General features: G+C 44.1%; 1 protein-coding gene across 1 annotated transcript in view; it reads right to left on the bottom strand.

The window, feature by feature from the left end:
- Positions 1–21,530: 21,530 nt before the first annotated feature.
- The window catches only part of LOC124594090, a 65,239-nt gene continuing 63,061 nt past the window's right edge, over positions 21,531–23,708 (bottom strand). Inside the window, exon 7 of the mRNA XM_047132441.1 lies at positions 21,531–22,077. Within this exon, the coding sequence (XP_046988397.1) occupies positions 21,920–22,077 (158 nt within the window). The 3' untranslated portion in view covers positions 21,531–21,919. The remainder of the gene's footprint in view (positions 22,078–23,708) is intronic.

The following is a 23,708-nucleotide window of genomic DNA, read 5'->3' as shown; positions in this document are numbered from 1 at the left end:
AGACTTCCGGTAGAAGGCCTCGCTGTCGTCCTGCCAACGGCCTTGTCAAAGAGAGCGGAGGAACGGATGGAACTTCAGGGGAATCTCTTCTCCTGCCACTAAAGGTTCGAAAAATAAGCCGTGATCAGCGATATGAGGATACAGAAGGAAATGGGAACCAGTGCATTAAAGACACAGTATGTACGTCTAGAGGACATGTGGCCTGCAATTAAAAAAGTGTCATGATGATCTCTCCATTGGCAAAAGGTTCCGGATTAGTCACCATTTCGGATCACCCAGGTGAAGGGACCACGTGAAAAGAAATGAATAACCAACGGCAGAAAGGATTGTCGAAAGTTTGAACGTGATAGGTAAGGTCAAAACACTGAAAACGGAAATGCTAAGGTTCAGTCTGGATATATTGTGGGTCAGTGAAGCAGCAGAAAGAGGTGTAACGGGGGTAAGACTGATTATGAGTACAAAGATAGGGCTGAGAGTGTGTTACTGTGAACGTTGAGTTATAGTAGAGTGAACAGCCATTCACAGAAGTGGAGGCAGAAAACCAACGTCGACAACGTGAGTTCAGATATACATTCCAACATTAAATGAAGAACAGCAAGAGACAGAAAGAATGTAGAAGGAAATTGAACTGGTAAATGAAAGAGGAGAAAGAATCATTGAATGCAGCAATGAATTTCAGCTTGTAATAGCGAAAATAGTGTTCAAAAAACACAAGAGACGGAGATGTACTTGGGAAAGGCCTGAGTACGTGACTATCCCAGCTAGATTACATTTTGGTCCTACAGACATCCCCAAATAAGGTACTGGTTGTAAAGTGTCTCTGGGGCACATACAGCCTCTGTTCACAATTCAGTGATAATGAAAAATGGGTTGAAGTTTGACAAATCCGTTCGAAAGAATCCACACTACTGGCCATTAAACTTCCTACACCACGAAGACGTGCTACAGACGCGAAATTTAACCGACAGGAAGAAGATGCTGTTATTTGCAAATGATTAGCTTTTCAGAGCATTCACACAAGGTTGGCGCCGGTGGCGACACCTACAACGTGCTGACGTCAGGAAAGTTTCCAACCGATTTCTCGTACACAAACAGCAGTTGACCGGCGTTGCCTGGTGAAACGTTGTTGTGATGCTTCGTGTAAGGAGGAGAAATGCGTACCATCACATTTCCGACTTTGATAAAGGTCGGATTGTAGCCTATCGCGATTGCGGTTTATCGTATCGCGACATTGCTGCTCGCGTTGGTCGAAATCCAATGACTGTTAGTAGAATATTGAATAGGTGGGTTCAGGAGGGTAATGCGGAACGCCGTGCTGGATCCCAACGGCCTCGTATCACTAGCAGTCGAGATGACGGGCATCTTATCCGCATGGCTGTAACGAATCGTGCAGCCACGTCTCGATCCCTGAGTCAACAGATGGGGTCGTTTGCAAGACAACAACCATCTGCACGAACAGTTCGACGACGTTTCCAGCAGCATGGTCTATCAGCTCGGAGACCATGGCTGCGGTTACCCCTGACGCAGCATCACAGGCAGCAGCGTCTGCGATATTGTACTCAACGACGAACCTGGGTACACGAATGGCAAACCGTCATCTTTTCGGATGAATCCAGGTTCTGTTTACAGCATCATGATGGCCGCATCCGTGTTTGGCGACGTCGCGGTGAACGCACATTGAAATTGTGTATTCGTCATCACCTTACTGGCGTATCACCCGACGTGATGGTATGGGGTGCCATTGGTTACACGTCTCGGTCACCTCTTGTTCGCATTGACGGCACTTCGAACACTGGACGCTACATTTCAGATATGTTACGACCAGTGGCTCTACCCTTCATTCGATTCCTGCGAAACCCTACATTTCAGCAGGATAATGCACGACCGCATGTTTCAGTTCCTGTGCGGGCCTTTCTGGATATAGAAAATGTTCGACTGCTGCCCTGGCCAGCACATTCTCCAGATCTCTCACCAATCGAAAACGTCTGGTCAATGGTGGCCGAGCAACTGGCTCGTCATAATACGCCAGTCACTGCTCTTGATGAACTGTGTTATGTGTTGAAGCTGCATTGACAGCTGTACCTGTACACGCCATCCAAGCTCTGTTTGACTCAATGCCCAGGCGTATCAAGGCCGTTATTACGGCCAGAGGTGGTTGTCTGGGTACTGATTTCTCAGGTTCTATGCACCCAAATTGCGTGAAATTGTGATCACACGTCAGTTCTACTATAATATATTTGTCCAATGAATACCCGTTTATCATCTGTATTTCTTCTTGGTGCAGCAATTTTGATGGCCAGTAGTGTATCTGCGGAGATGTAAGACAGTAAGATCCTGATGAATGGCGAGATGCGTTGGAAGTTCTACCAGGCTACACATGTCGCGACAGTGATCACCACAGTAGGCAGTTCAGATGAACAGGAAAGATTTAGTTAGAGCAATCACATAAGGCGGACAAAAGTGGTTCAAATGGCTCTGAGCACTATGCGACTTATCTTCTGAGCTCATCAGTCGCCTAGAACTTATCTTTGGTGAAGGAAAATGTCAGTTCATTCTCTGTGCTGATCAATGAACTCCATGATATTACGGAACCACATTAACTGTACCTCAAAGTGACATTCATAAACCGGAAAAAGTAACGTGTTCATTATTTCGCAGCTAACTCTCGACATAAAAACACGTGAGTGCAAACTGAGGTAAGAATTAAGAACGGAGTTCGTATTTAAGAATGACTTACATAGATCCACTCACTACCTTACAAACAAGGAGGCTCCATTAATTCTACGTAATATGTCATCTCTAACACATATATGAGAGTTATACGAAGAAGATTCTATGTAGTGTGTCGATTACTGCATAGGTCAACTCGTTGACGAACTAAATACAACGGCACTCCACAAGCCACCGCAGGTGAGTCACGTAGCGTTCACAGTGATCGAAAACTGTTCTTATACCCTTTTATGCTGGAAGGAAGACTGACAACAAAACATCCCTTAGTATGAGACTGAATTTCACTTACTCTACCACTGCAGGTAATAGGAGAGCAGTGTCTCCCAGGATGTAATTCACTCATTCACTCGTTTTGGCACTAATGCTCCAGGACTTTTAAAACTAATTATTCACACACAACGCCTTTCTTTCAGAGTGTCCTACCCGACAAGTGTTCTGGGCGCCTTCTGTTTTGTTCCACACGGACAATAACCAGTAGCTCAAAGAGGCCTCCACTCAGTTGCGTGACTGTTCGCGAAAAGGGAACACAGCTGACGATGTTTCCCGTTATGCAGTTAGCGAAGACCGCAGTGTTGACTCAGTACAGTGTGCATGCTGTAGGAGATTTAATGTGACGTAGACATTCTCTCCGAAGAAAGTGGTATCGACACATCCAGGGCAGTTGTGAAAAAAAGCAACTTGTGAAGAAGCTCATATTTACGAGAAACATGAGTGGAGAATCTGGGAATTTTTTCCAGCAGAGCATACATACAGCTAGCCATGAATGTACGACTCTTGAACAAACCACCCGTGAGTTCAAAGAAGAGACAAATGAAAATATATAGAGTGGAGCTTCATCAGGTGATTGCTCGGAATGCCAGCTGGAGATGAAAAAAATTATTGAGTCGTCTCTAGTTGTTGGTAACTAACTGAAAATTAACGTGAGTGGTTGCATCACTGACAAATATGCGTGGTGTCCGAAACAGAAAGCTCGTATGAATCCGCTGAACATCAATGACACCGGTTCAGTTTTGTTGGTAGGACATCGTATTGTGCTTTCCTAGTCTAGCGCGACTAAGAATCATTCATTGAAACCTAACCCTTCAGTTTAGTGGACTCGAGCTAGCAGGCCGCGGTGGTCTAGCGGTTCTAGGCGCTCAGTCCGGAGCCGCGCGACTGCTACGGTCGCAAGTTCGAATCCTGCCTCGGGCATGGATGTGTGTGATGTCCTTAGGTTAGTTAGGTTTAAGTAGTTCTAAGTTCTAGGGAACTGATGACCGTAGATGTTAAGTCCCATAGTGCTCAGAGCCATTTGAACCATTTGGACTCGAGCTAGCTTCTCAGAAAGACGACGAACAGCAATTTTGGTGTTGGATGGATGACCCGGCATGCCTCGGGCATGGATGTGTGTGATGTCCTTAGGTTAGTTAGGTTTAAGTAGTTCTAAGTTCTAGGGAACTGATGACCGTAGATGTTAAGTCCCATAGTGCTCAGAGCCATTTGAACCATTTGGACTTGAGCTAGCTTCTCAGAAAGACGACGAACAGCAATTTTGGTGTTGGATGGATGACCCGTGTGTCTATGCCGCAGTGATAGATTCATTGGTAAGATATTCAGCATCGATTTCTAGTCGCTACACTTCGGAATCCCTACATGTGAGACTTACATCAGTATCATGCAGGAAGAATTCATGGGCGAATTCACAGTTCGTGTTCAGGAAGCGCCGTTTGATAATCCCTTCCTCCCTCTCCCCAAACTTTGAAATATAAATTACCTCACCCCATTTAAATGTCCCAAGGTACGTAAGAATTTAATAATAATGATGGAAAAATGTGTAAAATGTCATCATACGACAATAATTTCATTACAGCATTCGTACAACAGTGTTTTACTATAACGTCCAATAAATTACAGTTTCGAGATGAACAGCATTTGAACAGCACTTCTCCAAACATTTGAGACTTACACCCTGCTACTAATTTTATAACTATAACAACGATCAACCCGCACATCACTGACAATATCGTAATTCACGCGATATACGCTAATCACCAAGAAAAAATGGTTCAAATGGCTCTGACCACTATGGGACTTAACATATGTTGTCATCAGTCCCCTAGAACTCAGAACTACTTAAACCTAACTAACCTAAGGACATCACACACATCCATGCCCGCGGCAGGATTCAAACCTGCGACCGTAGCGGTCACGTGGCATCAGAAGCGCCTAGAACCGCACGGCCACACCAGCCGGCCGCTAATCACCCACAACATTATGACCACCTACTGTAAATTTAAACGCATCCAGGTGATAGCAGCGGAAACTGACAAGGAGTGACTGCTACCCGGACACACGTACAGAACGTGCAGTATCACTGAGCTTGCTGTTCGTGTGTAGAATGGGGAAGCGCGCGATCTGTCTGAGTATGACCGAGGGCAGATTGTGATGGCCGCTCGGCACGAGCTTTTCGGAAACTGCACGACTTGTGCGGAGTTCGAGGAGCACTGTAATGTGTGTCTTCAACCCGTAGCGAAACCACGCCCAGACTTCGTGCGTTTGCGCGGCAATCCCTCGTTAGGGCAGTTGCCGGACGCCGTAGGCTGGTCAGTCTGGTAAAACAGGACAGGCGACGAACTGTGTTGGAACTAACATCAGACTTTAATGCCCGGCAGACTACAAGAATGTCTGAACACACAGTACACCGGACACTCCTATCGACGGGCCTCCGCAACCGACGACCCATGCATGTGCCAATGTCAGCAGGACAACATCGGCATCTACGACTGAAATTGGCACGTGACCAGCGCCACTGGACGTTGGCACAATGGCACAGCGTTGCATGGTTTGATGAATCCCGATACCTTGTTCATCATGTCGATGGGAGAGCGCGAATCCGTCGTCTTCCAGGGGGGAGGGGGGGACAGGTGTTCACCCAAGCGATTGATAAATACTGTGTTTCGACGAAGAATTTTCGCTTTTCAGCGGAGTGTGTGATAATTTGAAACGTCCTGGCAGATGAAACCTGTGTCCCCGACCGGCACTCGAAACTGGAGTCTTTTTCTCTTTCGCAGATGGAGCTATCGCATACGGCTCACAACCCATATTCACCGCTTTACTTTCGCCAGTACCTCATCTTCTACATTCTAAAATTCACCGAAGTTCTTCTGTATACCTTGAATGTTAGCACTCCGGTGCGAAAGGATATTGTGCAGATATGGCTTCGACATTGCCTGGGGTATGGTTTCTGGAATGAGTTTTCACTCTGAAGCGGAGTGTACGGTGATTTCAAACTTCCCGGAAGATTGAAATTGTATCAGACCGGGTCTGGAACCTGCAAGTTTTGCCTTTCGCAGGCAAGTGCTTTAGTGACTGAGTTTTCCTAGAATAACTCAGGAGTCGGCCTCACAGCTATATTTCCGCCAGTACCTCATCTTCTTCCTCCCCTCCCTGCTTGGGTAGTTCAGTCGGTAGCGCAAAAGTCCCACGTTTGAGTTCCGGTCCGACACAAAGATGTAATACATCAGGAAGTTTCAAGTGTCCTGTGTGAAAAAGAGCTTGTTGTATCTAGAATTCCAAACCATTTTCGCGGCTTTTAGTTTCGGTGCTACTTTATTCTCCGATAGTTAGCTGTGAATTTTGGGAAATGATATGTATGTGAAAATATAAAAGCGTCTACATTTTTTTTGGGGGGGGGGAGGGGGGAGGGGTGTTAGAGGTGCAATGTCTCCCATGAGTCTCCCCGCCCCCTGTCGCATTGGATTCGAGCCAGGGGCACGACAAACACGTGATTATCTTTCTTTGGTCTTAAATATTAAAAGCACTTGAGAGGAATTTATTTTATCTTGGATGTCAAATCAAATGCCTTTCAGCCGTCTACTCTCCAAACTTATTTGATTTGGCTACCAGTTTCGGTGATTTACTACGCCATCTTCCAGTCTCTGACCGACGTGTAGGAAGATTTCACGTCGGTACTGGTCAAAACAGAGACCACCACTCGAATACTGTTAGCTATGGATCTCTGCTTCAACCATCATCTTGTTTTGTGTAGTGACGTAGGTAGTTATACGAAACTCAGTGGTAAGTCCCTACGTCATGAATCACAACTTGGGCCGCGCTACTTACTATGTTCTACGTTACGGTAATGACACGACCTGTATCTGTGATGCACATGGTGGCCAGTTAACGTTTCATTTCTGAAGCTATGTGCATCCACTGTCCGAAAATTGTTTCTAACTTCTTTGCAGTAGTTTTCTGCTTCTCACTAGCAACATACATTTTTACAGTAGCATTCTTTCTGAATAATTCTTAAAAGCACGTTATTAATGCCTAGTCTCAAGACCAAACGATCACAAAATGATGATGTGATTGACTATGGAGGTCATCTGAGAAAGAGACGGTCTACAATTGTACTACCTCTGCCCCATTCTAATGCTTGTTTAATTTCGTGTGTATACAGTCTGTACGATTATCCACACATGATTTGATGAAAACATCCAAGATTATTCTGACGTCCCTACCTACTAAAACACTAGACGTTCTAAGAAGATAAAGTTTGATTAATCGTACTGCATGAAGCCCCCTACCACATTTCCTCTTCTGAAGCCAACAGCAGCGTCTGTACTCACGTGCTAATGCGGAACGCGGGCGTCGCCTTGCTACCTCCGTCTGGTCTCCAATTGCCCGTGCCTACCCGTTATGACACATTATCGTTACCTCGCTATTTCGACAGCGCTGAGTTTATCTCATCCTGTATTTGCACACCTTCCGCTACCGACAAGGAAATGCTAGCGTCTATCGGAATATTTTCTTGCAACAGGTTAGTCTTGGTACGGCAGTTAAGAAAAGACAAACTTTCCCTGATGATTGCTAATCCTATCCACATGCAAGACGGATGCAGCGTCTTCAGCTGGAGAATTATAGCTACAGATATAGCTCACATACATACCCGAGACAGCTGCCATGTTTCCTCTGTCCCCATGGAGCCTCTTAACGGCCGCTGACGCCTGCTCTGTCAACGCAGTTGTTACGGCCAAGAGCTTCTAAGGTCTAGGTTACCATCACTCGAATAAAAAACTGCTCATAAATATTTACAACATGTTCCACAGGGTTAAAGTGTTAAGATTGCAATAATATTTTATTAATGACTGCTTTCGATTTTGTGTAGAAGTATTTTCCAAAAAAATGAGAAACGTTTAGCTGCTGCTGGTGCCTCCTAGAATACTGACGTGGCAACACGATCGTAAACTGCTCTACTATAGTGTCGCCACGTGAGCATTTGAGGAGCCGCCAGCAACAGCTAAACGTTGCTCGTTTTCTGGAGGAGACTTCTACACGAAATCGCTACCGGTCGTTAATACAATATTACTGCGATCTAGACTTTTACTTTAACCCAAAACAGTCAGTGTCGCCAATTCACTGCTGTTGAAATACCATTCAGGTTGATGTTTAACTCAATACCATTTTCATAAAGAAAATAGCTAACATCAAATACAGTACCACCTGCGGAACAGGAAACAATTGTTCATCCTCCTAGGCCGAGCGGTTCTAGGCGCTACAGTCTGGAACCGCGCGACCGCTACGGTCGCAGGTTCGAATGCTGCCTCGGGCATGGATGTGTGTGATGTCCTTAGGTCAGTTAGGTTTAAGTAGTTCTAAGTTCTAGGGGACTGATGACCTGAGAAGTTAAGTCCCATAGTGCTCAGAACAATTTGAACCATTTTTTTCATCCTCCTAGCTCATAGTTCTATGACGCAACCGTGTGAACTATACATGCCACACCACTTCGCCCAGAGCAGAAAGAAGAATGGAATGGTGGGTTGCGGAATGTCCACTCCGTTAAAAGAAACCACACCCAATAGGCGGTAAGTGAATACGGCCGGCCGGTGTGGCCGTGCGGTTAAAGGCGCTTCAGTCTGGAACCGCGTGACCGCTACGGTCGCAGGTTCGAATCCTGCCTCGGGCATGGATGTGTGTGATGTCCTTAGGTTCGTTAGGTATAATTAGTTCTAAGTTCTACGCGACTGATGACCTCAGAAGTTAAGTCGCATAGTGCTCAGAGCCATTTGAACCATTTGAGCCAAGTGAATACGAATGCTCTCCTTGTCTTTCCATTACAAGCATAAACATTCGAAATTAATTTGTTGATTATGAATTCTTTAATATCAGGACTATTAGGTGTAGATGTACTGTCCGTTAGTGACGTATGAACATTTATGCAGAACTGGCACTGAGACAAGGATTTCCCGGTTATGTATTCAAGCACGCTCCCTCGGGTGACACAAATCTCCAAATGCCACGTTATGTACACACTTATTACATAGTCCAGTGTGAATGAGACTACAAGGAATCGATATAATGCACACAGTGTGATGTACGGAGGTTTGGGTCAGTTCTGGCAGCGTGTGTGGATAGCCGAAGTCGTTCGCAAGTTCGGCTCCGTGTGCCGAGGGAGAAGTTAACGTGTGTTCCGCTTCACCACAGCGTCGCGTGCACATAGAGAGCTCTACCTCAGGGCTGTTTGTACCTCCGTGTGTGTCACATTGTCGTTTGGTTCCTACCGACAATTGTTGTCTGTCTGCTGATGGCGGGGCTGCCATGGATTTCAAGAGTGTCTCGAGAAAAGGTATAGAAGTATCAGTTTTGAGAAATCCACGCCTTTCATGCAGCCCAGATCTGTGAGACGTGCCAGCTCGTATCGATTCTGTTTTCAATATGAGTCGCGCTCTTTCGTTTCCGGGTGTTCGAAGAGGCTAGGTGGCATACGGCGACGGCGGGAGAGTATTGTGGAGAGTACTTGGCGGCCAGTGAGAAAGTGGACTGCAAGTGAATAGTGCTTCTCTGTGCGGCTGGGCTGTTGGATTTAGGATTTGGTTGGCTGCAGTGTGACTTTTCCGGGCTCCTGGTGGCCCTGCCATAGCGCCTTCTTAAATGTCGCCACGTTGTAGATGATGGTTCGGTTCAACCTTCGCCTTGGTCAATGGTTTACTTTTTGGTTAGCTGGAAAGTCAAGTGTTTTATATATATATATATATATATATATATATATATATATATATATATATATATATAAATGTGTGTGTGTATGAGCTGTGATCTTGATAAGAACGAAGTTCTTGCTGTGATATTGAAATAGACTGCGTCCTAAATTTTCCTTTCCTTCTAATACTAAACCTTTAATGTATTTTAGTCGTTTTACTTCGGGCGTCCCTAAGAGAAGCGTGCTGCGGCGCGGTCCGATTACGTCGTCTGACGGTTTGGCCCTGCGTGTTTTTGTACCGGCCCTTGTATTGAGTGAAGGAAAACAGGTTGAAAACTGTAAACAATTTTGGTATTAAATGTAGCACGCCTCTATGTGACTTGGTTCACTTAAATGTCACTTATTTTAATTTCGATGTTTGAGCTTTTCTGAAGGGTAATGTTAGTCCGTGGAGCAAATATTTTTATACATGCTTGTTTCGAATACCTACCTTCTGAGTAGCAGTAGCAAGCCCGCACGGGCTGTGTAATTATCTACAATTTGGAACCGCTCTCACTGGTTTATTGCACCGCTAAGGCAACAAGTTTTTTCAGGTGCATTGATGTTATATATCTGCTGATAAGTGTTAGTAACAACTCATGCAAGTTACAGCTTGTTCTCACACCATCCGTATTCATAAATTTTCTCTTAATTCAGCCATGAAGGTTGTGATGCCCATTCTGCTTGCTATTTCGTATCGAGTCTGTTACAGAATACATATTTTATGTCAACTGATTTTTATCTGTGCTACAGGTGCGGGTGGACATAAATTTGTTATTTAACGACTTGCTAAAGGTTATATTCTTGCTGTGTTTTTACCCCTATCTCTGCATTGCACTCGAATTTTGTTTTGCATTCACGGCCGACATTCAGTGATACATGTCACTCTGGACCAGCACCTTCATGTTTGTGCACAGGCAGTATAATGTATTAGAAGTGTCAGCCACGGGCTGTGTGTATTCTGCAGATTAGTATTTTTGACTGTCCTCTTCTCAAGACCAATGAAAGAGTTACGAGCTTTCCTAATTTTAAAACTCTCGTAATTTTATGACTGTTTCAGTGGTTCTTTCATTTTTTTTTAATCTTAAAGACTGCTCTTATCCATGGATTTGTACTGGAACGGTGCGTAAGTCGTAGTGTTCTTCCATAAGTTTAATATACATAACAAAGACCTGAGTCATCAATAATACAGTGTGGGGCGGTAAATGTGCACGGGACGAGTGGATACGATTGGACGTGAGTTTGTGCATCTACATCCCCGTGACGAGCACACCACCTGTACGCCCGCCACGTGATCCACACCGGTTCAGAATGTAAGGCAGGCTGTTTCAGTGCGAGTGGAGCAGTGCAAATGGGACGATGGTACTGACAGTGGAGCAGCGGGTGGTGACAACAAAGTCGTGGAAATGGTGTGGTCAATTGTTGGTTGAGAAGTTTAATGCGGTCATAGCAAGGAGTGCCATGCAACGCTTAGCGCAAATAAGGCGTCAGACATAATCTGTTTCTAGCAAGCGAGAAAACATTCCGAAACGACCCGGCACACCAGAAAATGTGGCTGCAGTTCACCAGAAAATGCTTCAGACCCCTACCAAATCAACACGACATCTATCGCAAGAGGCCGACTTATAACGTCGATCATGCAGACGAATACCCCACCTGCGTATGAACCCCTAGTGAGTGTGTTGTTAAGACTAGCAGATGTACCTCAGCGCCTCCAGTTTTGTGAGTACCTGTATACTGATATAACAATGGATGAGTTGGAAAGTGATCTGTTCTTTGTCTGATGAAGCCTTGTTTCATCTGAGTGGTTATGTCAGCTCGCAGAATCACAGGTCCTAGGCAGCGAAGAATCCGCATAACTTCCACCAAACACCACTGCATGATCATAGGGTTGGGGTTTGGTGCGCAGTGTTTGCACGCCGCATCGTTGGTCTCCTCTTTATTGATCAGAATCTGACCTCGGCATATTACATTGCCAACATTTTCAAACCATTTGTGGCAGCATTAACGGAGGAGAGAAAAACCTACAATTACTTCCAACAGGATGGGGCAAATACTCCTGCAGTTGGCGAGCATAGGAGCACGCTTAGTCTTCACGCCTGACATAGTTGGCAGAGGTCAATGTGGTCGCAGTCCCAGCCGGCGAACCAGGTCATCTGATCTGTCAGGGTGCAGTTACTTTGTGTGGGTAGCCCTCAGTTGTAAGGTATATCGCAGTAAACCTCATAGACTTCAAGAGCTGCAATACAATATTTCGGATGAGATTGCAGCAATTCCAGAAGTCCACCCTCGATTCCACTCCAGCAGCTTGCTGACCAGGGCTCAAAAGTGCCAAGAGATGAACGGCGATCACTTTCAACATCTGCTATAGTTAGGTTACTATTGTAGTCCTTTTCCTCTGCTATGTTTCTTTTTACTCTGGAACTCTGTTCCGCGACTGTAGAAATCTCTTGATTTCGAGGTGAAGAACTCGCAAAGCCTCATTTGGAGCTCATTATTATCCGGAAAGATGGTTTGTTAAAGGTTGTTCGATAAAGAGCGGATATGGTGAACATCTGAGGGAGGTGAAAAAAGTGCGTGCGGAATGACTTTCGAACGTGTCTGCTGTATAGAGTTGTTTATTAGTCTAGCACAAAGCGGGCGGGCGTTTTCGTGGAGCAGCATCAGTTCATACGGTCTTCGTGGTAGTTGTTCCTGGACTGCGTCTGCGAGACGTCTCAGTTGTTGACACTAAATGTCAGCATTGATTGTTACACTTCGTGAACGCAAGTCGTTGTCACCACATCGGCGCTGTTCCACCAGATGTATAAGATTATCTTTTTAGGATACGCACAAGTCTTTGTACAGGGAGCTGCTGCTTTGTTTGGCCTCACTGTTAGCGTTTCAGGTCACCAGTAACGATAATGGATAGGAATAGTCGGTGTTGTTCACGAGCTAATTGATGACGAGCAAGCAAAGATGCACATACCGCCACTCGCTTATTTTTGTGATTTTGACTTACAGCAATCGGTTCCCGTACACCCGATTTTTGAACCCTCCCCATTGCATGTTAATGTCGCACGATGGTGGAATGTTCCCAGTTCGAGCAAACTGCTGTGGATCATTGTGGACTAAACGATCTTCAAACCCGAACATCTTCCTAAACATGGAGAGTGACTTACGTCAAAACGATCCTCTTTAAAACGGAAAACCATTATCTTGCCATGCTGTGTCCAACGGCGTTATGCCCATACATGGCCGGCCGGTGTGGCCAAGCGGTTCTAGGCGCTACAGTCTGGAGCCGCGCGACCGCTACGGTCGCAGGTTCGAATCCTGCCTCGGCCATGGATGTGTGTGATGTCTTAGGTTAATTAGGTTTAAGTAGTTCTAAGTTCTAGGGGACTGGTTACCTCCGCAGTTAAGAGCCCTTTGAACCCATACACGGCGTAAATATTCCGGGCTGCCTCCGCTGCTGTCAACCCTCTCCTGAACTTAAGCAGAAGAATGAGTCTGAAATGTTCCAATTCCTCCGCTTGCTACTTCATTTTTTAGTTTCCACAGCCACACTCACTATCTCCAAATGACAATACGACGATATGTAAAATCAGATAGCAACAATTAACCACTAACAAAAAATGACAATCTATAAAGAAGCCCAAAGCAATCGGAAAACGCTGCTAAATATTTTGACTTTTTAGTACTAGTAACTTATTTTACTGCGGCTTCGCCTTGGGCGCAGTTATTGTTTTATGTAATTTCGAGTTGTTGTAAATATGAGGCCATCTATTGTTTACTGGGACAGTAAAAAGTTTGCCACGTAATTTGAAGCTGCTGAAATTTGAGTCCCCTCACTGTTTTTTTGGATAGTAAAGTAAAAAGAAAATTTTTAACTTTTCAAGGTCCGAAACGTTTGTCAATCCTTTTAATGTCTGAGTATGGAATAAAGATGTTGCTCCTTTTAATGGTGAATGATGTTTTGAGTTTCCTAGGGGCCAGTCTTTTCATTCAACAGCATTTTCTAGCGCCAACTTAGGCACAGTTACCAGGCTCAGGATCTTTGGAGATTCATCACTGACTCGTTAATACCATTCATGGAAAGTCTGATCAGGTTCATACTGTCTATTTTAACACTGATAAATATGTCTTTTCGTTACATACTTGGATACTCTACAAGTGGACAGGTTTCTTTTGCGTTATGGTTCTCAACTTCCATTTAAGTATTAGGATGGTTCCATAAGTATGGTACTTCTTGCTGATTCAAAACTGGATTACATAAACGTCCAAATGTTCAGTCCCCTGCCGCAGGATAACGACAGTTTTGTTAAGCGTAATGATGACTGGGTGCTGTATGATGTCCTTAGGTTAGTTAGGTTTAAGTAGTTCTAAGTTCTAGGGGACTGATGACCATATATGTTAAGTCCCATAGTGCTCAGAGCTATTTGAACCATTTTGTTAAGCAGATTTTGGTCCCTTGTGATAATGTGAGGGGTATATTAGACGAACGCTGGTCCACCCAACACCGGGTGCAATGTTTCAACGGAATCTGTTCAGCACAGATGGGGTCAAACGTAACATTCTTTCCCATCAACAGGTGTGTGGTTACTGCATTCACGTAGCGTATAGCGACCAATTGGGGACGTGCTTTCTCTGTAATGAAAGTGGACACCTTAGATCAAATTTCCTGCGGCGGGTATTTGTATTGTAGTCCTGATTTGAGCACCGTTCGAAAATTCACGAAAGACGTGCCTCGCCTTCCCCGCATGAAATGGAACAACAGAGGGACTCACATCTTACTGCTCCTAAATTTCCGCCATGTCCCTCGCAGCATGGCCATGAAATTGTTGTTCCCAAGACGACAGTGTCCGCGGTGTAACATAAGAGTCTTCTGTCGTAAGCAGGATGGCGAAGAGTCAGATGTGTCCTTTCACCCACCACTCCCTGAAATAATTTTTTCAGTATATGTGTCTTGTAGTACTAAGTTCTGCACTCGTGATGGAGTCGATGGTTTGTAAACAGCTGCTGAGATCTCTAATATTTCTCCTTGAGTTCCTGCTGCAGTTGAGGTAAGCTCTCTGGAATCAGCCAGGGGTGAGGAATCGATGGACCTTCTTGTGTATAAGTGATTCAACAGCAGCTATCTGTGGCGCTCCTCAGCCCACCTATTCTCATGATGTTACTCATTTAGGAGGATCGGAGAAGCCTGCTGTTGTTACCCAAGTGGAGGCGATTGATAACCAAGAAGCACTAACTGCCGACCCAGATGATGTATTGCCTGACGCCTCTCTTGTCCATCGATCTGAACTCCAGCGGTTAAGGCAGTTGAGGCTCCTTTTTTGTCACCTATTTAGGATAACGTTCAAAAGCCACCTACGTCTCCGACTGCAGATGCTCTACTGCCAAGTTGTCGCTGTGACGCGTAAAAAGTAGGAACACTGATATTTCTGGGGCGGGGGTGAGAGGCCCTCCCTCCCCAACCCTCGGATTCCTCAGCAGACACGGTAATGGACCTCGACATACACTGGTGAGGTAATTCAGTAGGACGGCAGCTCGATTTTTGTTTCTTGTTGTTAAAGTATGTGGGCATATACATTCCATTCTTCGTCTATTTGGTTGGAATCGGAACTGCGGCTCGCTTCGTTGTGCCAATTTACCTATGACTACTTGCCTACGTGGATGTCGTATTTTTACAAGAAGTTCAGTTCACTTGTTTTATGTCTCTTGTTTCTTTACTGTGTTTGATGTGGCTACCGAATTTTTCATTGTTTTTTAGGAACGGCTTTCCTGTTGAAGACGTTGAAGTTCTTGATAAGGGTCAAGGAATTGGGTGTTATTTTCTTCCTCAGACCTTGATGCTTCTTTCTGCAACGTCTGGCCACCGACTCCCTTCGGACCGTTCCCGGTTTTGTAAGGAAGGAGTGGTTTACTTCTTACAAGAAGTCCGCAGAGTGACGATTTTAATTGTGTGTTGCTTCCTGTGGATCAGTCTCCCAATTTTAATATGTGTCAAGAATTGCAAGATTTAGTTCGTTCCTGGAGACTGCTAGACGTTTGGGTCCGTAAATATCCGATTCTTGTGAAATCTACACTTTGAGGATCCCTCACTAGATGAGTTGATCCTGGAAAGTGTGGAATCGTAGTCTTCCTTCAACTGCGCGATACGCCTCCATTTTGGAATGAGGGCTTCAACTGGAAAAGCCGAGTCTCCAACAAAACGTTGATACGTACGATATTGCGGCGCCTATGTTATTCAGATTAGGATGCAAAGTACTTTTGGACATGCATGCGTGTCCAAAGGAACAGGCACTGCCGCGATCACAGCTGTAGAATGGAATGACGACAGCGAAATTTTACGCCTGTCCGGTAGACGAAACCGGACTTCCCGCTTATCGCGAGTGGTTAATTTACCATTTGCCTATCCGTGCACGACTCACGGCTACACCCAAACTGGCATGTCCAAAGGAACTTTGCATCGCAATCAGAGTAAGACAGGCATTGCAGTATCGCATTTATCTGCCGATAACGGGCAAGCGACTTTCAAGTACAACGTCTAACCTGTACGGGAGTATAGGTCGTAGACGTATGGTTCACGACATATGGAAGTTTGGGTCTGCCTATGAGTCGTGCAGGGATAGCCAAATAGTAAAATAGTAAAGTACGCTCGCAGTAAGTGGCAAATCCGTGTTTGAGTCCCGACCCTGCACGAATTTTCATTGCCGTCATTCCATTCTACAGCTGATGGTAGTCCTTATTCGCGATTGAGAGTTTGTTTGAACGCTGATATGATTCTTCGCTGATAGCTGGAATTTTGGAGGACGCCAGAGTTTTACTAACTTCTCTTACGTGATCTTTCAGATAGTGCTCACAGGCTACCCTGCGCACTGCGGGCGTCAGGGGTGCAATTATAGTTCAAGCAGCGTCAACTGGAATAGTTAGGGATGCGATCCAAACCAACTTCCTTGGTAGCGAATAAACTGATTTCTGTATATCATCTAATTCGACACCAGACTCGTCTTAGTGGTGCATGCAATACGTCTCTCAATACGGAGGACACCAATGTTGTGACAGCACAGGAGGACATATTACATGCCTCCCATCCATTCCATGACCACTATGTAAGGTACCAGTTCCTGTCGATACGTCATCCGATTTGCTTGCTCGGACAATGGATGGAAGAATTATACCTGCTCACGATGCTGCGTTTTTAGTGTTTTTCAATGTGACGTTGTTTATGACCTTATTGTCAGACCGCCGCCTCGTAAATCGCAGGGCTTGGGTGGTCTGTGATTTGTGGTGATTCGAACTGACGCACTGCCATTCATGAACAGCATTCCAGGGCCTACTTTGCAGCACGACAATTCCCACCCACACATTTAATATGCCATTTGTGAATTAAATTAGGAAGTTGAGTTAGACCCATTCAGGATACAGTGCTCAGGGTCCCATAAAAGACTGCCTTTTTTTATTTCGTGGCGTATCTTCATTAATCACCTTTGGCTCCTGCGAAGTGATCTGTTGCCATAACTTTACTGGAAAGATCAACAAAGTGAAGAGCCTTAAAGAGGGGGTCCCGCAACTGTACCAGTTCTCCCGATATATGGTGCAAATCTCATCGAACTATGTTACTTGACAATAACACCCAGTGTGAAAGTTACTTTTGTCTTTATGTTTAACAAAGTAATGTAGTATCAACTTTATGAATTCTGGTTTTCTGCAATGATGATATACATAGATGCTCTGTGAGTTATAGGTATAGTGATATCGAGAACTTCTACGGCTTTAGCTATTCTCAATTAGGTTGTTTGCAATTTTGCTTCATCCTGAAACGAAGTTACATGTCTGTATCTCAGAACTTTTCAGAGATTACTGTCACGAGTCTGCATCTCTTATAATGTATATTCAAAAGATGAAAGAGAAAATGAAATAAAGGCTAGAGGTGGAGATGAAAATTTAAAAGATAAAGCATGTTCATATGCTTCATTTATTGTGGCAGTGCTTGAACTAAATAATTCTACCAAAATTTCAAACATTTCTTTGTAAGTTATTGATTCGCACACATAGCACTGGTAAGCACTGAATTAAGTTCCACTTAGTTCAACACTAGCAGTGCATTGATGTTCTCTGTGAAGTGTGAGCCGGAAGGCTAGAGTTGGAAATAGAACTGTAAGAAATTTTGGACTTAAGCGCTCTGTCCAGCATTCTTTCAATGACCAAATTTTGTGCAGTCGAAACTTGGTCTTATCAGTTCACTTCCATCGTTCAAGCTTGTGTTGTACACACTTTTGTACAGAGAAATTGTAATACATGATGATGGGATAAAAGTGTTAGATTGGCGATAATAAATTGGAGTTGACGAAATATGTATGTAGTGGTGAAGAAAACATTAAACTTGCTTCTAGTACTGGAAACGTGTTGCGTGTACTTTCTTGCCATAGCGGACATTCTTACCCGAATTTAGCGTTTTATGTACATTCCATAATGGACCCAGTAACGAAGAAACACACTGCTTTGTATGAGGTGAGAGATTCCAGTGGAAGAGCGAGACTATTTGCACGAAAAATGTTAATCGCAAGTCTGTAGTAGGAACTCACGATGTTTAGTCAATTTTTTGACGGCAGGCATTTCAAACCTCGATTCAAAAGTTTAATATGTTCTTCGGATTGAACTTCATAAATGTAGGAAGGTAAGTAGTAACTTGTACAACAGTAAAAGTTTACCTTGTTATTCGTACAAAAATGTGGTGACAGTTGTTACAACAGTCATCAGATCGGCGTATTTGCGTAGACGCGTTCATGTATTTTATGTGCTTAGGAAGGAACATAGCTTTCAATCAAACTGTAAACAAATTCATATCATGTTTTATGATACAGTGTCAGAATATTTAAGATCTTATAGATACCAGTAATGCACATACTTGGATTACGATTGTTACCATTACGTAATTTATGACTTTTGTGTGTGTGTAGATTTCCCACTACATCAAAAAATCAGTACAATACCAAGTTCTAACATAATTATGTAATTATTAAATTCATCAGCGAGTTTTACAAATTCTTTTGATATAATTTTATATATGCAATTTCAGCATACACTGAAGTGATTCGTTTTGTACTGTCTTGGAAAAACTCTGTTTTAAGACTGAAGTACTTTCAAGAGGGAGTTTCAGTGGTGAATCGTACATAGATATCCAAAAAATTTCAACAGGCATCTACAGTATCAGATCGTGGAAATTACAAAAGGTAAGGCAGTTAATGATCACACAAAATCTGCCCTATTCCTACGTCAGCTTGTCGAGACGTTACAACCTCCTCAGAAACTTGTTCCTTCTTTTACTGATGCTAAAACTTATCATGTAATTCACTTGCTTGTGTGGAATGTTGAGTTTGTGACCTTTTTCCTTTAGGCCATTTTTAAGTTTGACTTATCCTTCCTCAATCAATGCATCATTTGCTGAATCATTTTTATTCTAAAACGGAGTCACGGGAATAAATAGGCTACGTATTTAAACTGCTGTTGATTTTCGAAGGAAGAGGAATATGAACACATCAATATTTACCTAGTATGCTTCTAAAAATTTTATATTAATCGTTTTATATTAATCGTTTCCAACAACAGAGGAAATCACTCATGACAGAGCAGAAAGCAGTGATGCTTCTAGTCCTTTGACAAATCTATGTGTTGTACTACTCGCAATCTACGTGTCATAACCAGTCTTGACGAACCTAGAAAAAAACTATGTAAGTAATACAGAGTACGAATGTCTTTATTCCACAGAAGTGTATTTCTTACGAAGACATAATTTTAGAAATGTAGATACGATAGTCCGCGATTGATAAATCTGTGTTCTTCTGCGACACTGAATGCTCACATGCAGACGATACACACTGAATCGCCAAAGAAACTGGTATGGGTATGCGTATTCAAATACAGATATATGTAAACAGGCAGAATAAGACGCTGCGGCCGGCAACGCCTACATAAGACAACAAGTGTCAGGCGCAGTTGTTAGATCGGTTAATGCTGCACAATGGTAAGTTATCAAGATTTAGCTGAGTTTCAGCGTGGAGTTTTAATAGGCGAACGAACGATGGGACACAACCTCTCCGAGGTAGCGATGAAGTCGTGATTTTCCTGTACGACCATGTACGTGTGTACCGCATACCGTGAATATCAGGAATCCGGTAAAACATAAAATCTCCGATATCACTGCGGCCGGAGAAAGATTCTGGAAGAACGGGACTAATGATGACTGAAGAGAATCGTTCAGCGTGACAGAAGTGCAAATTGCTGCAGATTTCAATGTTGAACCATCAACAAGTGCCAGCGTGCGAACCATTCAAAGATACATCGTCGATATGGGCTTTCGGAGCCGAAGGGCCACTCGTGTACCTTTGATGACTGCACGACACAAAGCCTTACTCCTCGCCTCGTCCCGTCAGCATCGGCATTGGCCTGTTGATGGCTGGAACAATATTTCCTGGTGGGACAAGGTTCGTTTCAGATTGTATCGAGCGGATTGATGGGTACGGCTATGGAGACAACCTCATGAATCCACGGGCCTTCATGTCAGTAGGGGACTGTTAAAAATGGTGGAGGCTCTGTAATGGTGCAGGGCGTGTGCAGTTTGTGATATGGGACCGCTGGTACGTCCAGATAAGACTCTCAAAGGTGACGCGTGCGTATACATCCTGCCTGATCATCTGCATCCATTCATGTCCATTGTGAATTGCAGCACACTTCGGCAATTCCATAAGGACAGTGCGACACCCCATACGTCCAGAATTGCTAGAGATTGGCTCCAGCAACACGCTTCTAAGTTCAAACACTATAGCTGTCCACCAAATTCACCAAGCATGAACATTATCGAGCATATCTGGAATGCTTTGCAACGTGCTGTTCAGAAGAGATTTCCAGCCCCTCGTGCTCTTACCCCTGCAGGATTCATGGTATCAATTCCCTTCAGCGCTACTTTAAACGGTAGTCGAGTCCATGCCACGTCGTGTTTCGGCACTTCTGCGTGCTTGTGGGGACCCTAAACGATGTTATACAGGTGTAACATTTTCTTGGGTTCTTCAGTGTTTGTTTGCAGTATTCCTACAGAAAAGTTTCTTTCCAAGTTCAGGTTGCTTAATAGTAATGTATCGCCTAAAATAGAATTTATCTTTGGGGAAAGGTCAGTACAGAACGTTTGTTGCGTTATCAACAGGTCCATCAGGAGGAAAGGTTATGCAACCAGTCGGCAGTGTAGTGAAACTGAGACAAAATTAGTCTTTCGGCATCGACATAGTAGATGATAAAACCAACTTAAACTCATCATGAATCACTGTATCGTAGTTACACAGCAGGCAGTTAATCGAAGTCCCTTTTTAAATTACCATCTTTGTGAAATGTTGTCTTTTATCACATTACCTACTCGAAATTTCCAGTGTTCTTACTAAGTGTTCCACTGACTCTTCCACACCGTTAGAATTTTTCAGAGTCTTTTGGGTCCATCTGTGTTTTCTAGTAGATTTCGTTCCTTTCTTTTTTGTCGATGTAATTTTTAACCCCTCTGCAACATAAAATTTCAAACCTTTACGTTTCTACATTTCCGGTTTTCCTACGGTTGACTTTCTTCTTATTTTAAAGTATGGTTCTACACAGATAGATACCAGTAACGTACTCCAATAATTGATATTGGTATAGCGATTTCCCTTGGCCATCTGGCTTGGCAGACGGCAAAGTTAGTTCTGCCAATATGTGATACCTAGTTTTGATGCGTACTTCAACCACTGTTCTCCTTGCATCTTCAATTTGTCATTTTCACTTTGCATTACCCGTTGTATAACTGTCTGTTGACTCGACTCAGTTTTATTCAGAAATTTTTCGTAATGTCTGTGTACATTCGTTATCAACCATTTCCGGTTCTCACAATGTTTCTATGTTTTCTTGAATCTTATTGCCCATCCTTTACTGCCTCATCACCTGAGTGAAGAGAAAATCTCAAAGAGGATGTCTCTTTTGATTCATTCCTACTGTTTGTAACAACGGTAGACCAAATAATTGCTTGTATATTCGTAAGGATGCGGAAGGTAATTTGGATACTGTGAACACTGGTTTACATGCTATTGACAAGTTATCACACAGCTATATTGAAGCTGTGCAAGAATGTCGTTAGAGGCTGCCACGATCATAAAATCAGGAAACCTCATAGGCGAGGGTCGTGTATGAAGGGCGTTATCAGAGTTTCCACTCGCAGATGGTGGGCAGCGGCGTGTCGCAGTGCACTAGTTGGTAGTTGCCGCTGGCCGTGAAGGTCACGCAGTGGATGTCGGCGCTGCGAGTCTCCAGAGCACCTGGCGCCCAGTTCTGGAAGTCCAGCCACTCCAGCAGGCCACCTGGAAAAACACGGAGCCTGTGAGGTTCAGTTGTAGATTCTGATTTTGAGAAGCTTAGATTCACGACTGAGGTGCTACGTCCACGAGGTGGAACGATAAGACACTTCTGTCACTGGTTCCATATTTGCCACAACAGTTAGTGTAATCGATGCGTAAGTACTTCATCGCTTTTTGTTAGTGCAGTTTCTTCGTTTCTTTCCTACGACCGCAGGCGATAACAGGAACTAAATTGGAGCGCCTCTTTTTACTGTGTTGCAAACAGTCATTGGTGGGTGCGTGGTAGATGATTCACATACGAAACGCGACGATTGAAGTAGTCCAGCGCATCAACTGGTACTAGATCAGAGGATTCGAAAGCCAGAGCAGTACATTAAAATCTATATCGTATTCTTCCAACTTTTAGGGGTCGCTTTTCGTTGCGTACCAAGCCAAAAAATCTTACTAAAAGTCGTCATGAAGATAACGTGTAATAAAGTACTACCCAGGATGATTTGTTAATGAAATAGGTAGTGTTGCACTTGTCATTCATAAATGAACCCGAAATGTGGTCTAGAAACATGCTCCAGGTCAGTGGAGCAGAATCCAGTTCGTATGCAAGAACTAGAATAATTATTGTAACAGTAACATTTCAAGCATACTTTTGGTCACGCTGTCATTACGTGACAGAGTAGTATACTAGGAGCAGTCAGAAAAACTACAAAGACCTTCCCAGGCGACACAAGAGGCCGTGAAAAATGGGTTCAAATGGCTCTGAGCACTATGGGACTTAACATATGTGGTCATCAGTCCCCTAGAACTTAGAAATACTTAAACCTAACTAACCTAAGGACATCACACACATCCATGCCCGAGGCAGGATTCGAACCTGCGACCGTAGCAGTCGCGCGGTTCCGGACTGAGCGCCTAGAACCGCGAGACCACCGCGGCCGGCGTGAAAAATGGGTCAGTAGCCAAATGGAATTTCAGTGAGAGAGGACTCGTGATGATGCAGTAGCAAACACAGAAGCTGTTGTGACACAATGAAGGGGCTAGGCACTTATGCTACCTATGTAGCAGTGACATCGCGCCAACAGGAATATATCACAATGCTGACTGCAAGGTGTCACAAGAAAGCCTAGGTTGGATGCAACAACTGTTCAAGGTACTGACTCTGCATAATACACCTCCTACCATTCCCGAAGGGCAGACACAGCTCGCTTTTGAGCTCCTGGGCTAACAAGAAAAGCTGGGCTAATGATGTCCTTAGCACCTTTCGGTAGCAGAGCCCAAGACCCCATCGTAAATAAATGGTACTTCAGTTTGGATGGAGTTGTACACAGTTTGCAGCCGTCCAGCCAGGAGGGAGGACCTGAACCAGTCAATCCTCTGCTCGTGTAGTCAGCTTTGATTTTCTGTGATGTGGCACGTCTTGTGTAGAGGGATTTAAGACACTGTGAGCTGCAGCACTGGCTACCAAAGAAAAACATATAGATTGATGGGGACGTACGTTACCACCACCTTGGAGGCCGTCTGGGGGCTTAACTAACAGGGCCTGGAACCAAATCGTCATCTTCCACCATGGAGGTGTGTCAATGCTACTGCTGTGCCACTTCTCCTATTTCTGGCCGTCTCTCTCCTATTGGAAGGCCACA

The sequence above is a fragment of the Schistocerca americana genome, chromosome 2 (genome assembly GCF_021461395.2).
Source record: "Schistocerca americana isolate TAMUIC-IGC-003095 chromosome 2, iqSchAmer2.1, whole genome shotgun sequence".
Classification (NCBI taxonomy): Eukaryota; Metazoa; Arthropoda; class Insecta; order Orthoptera; family Acrididae; genus Schistocerca; species Schistocerca americana.
This window is presented reverse-complemented; position numbering and strand designations above follow the sequence as displayed.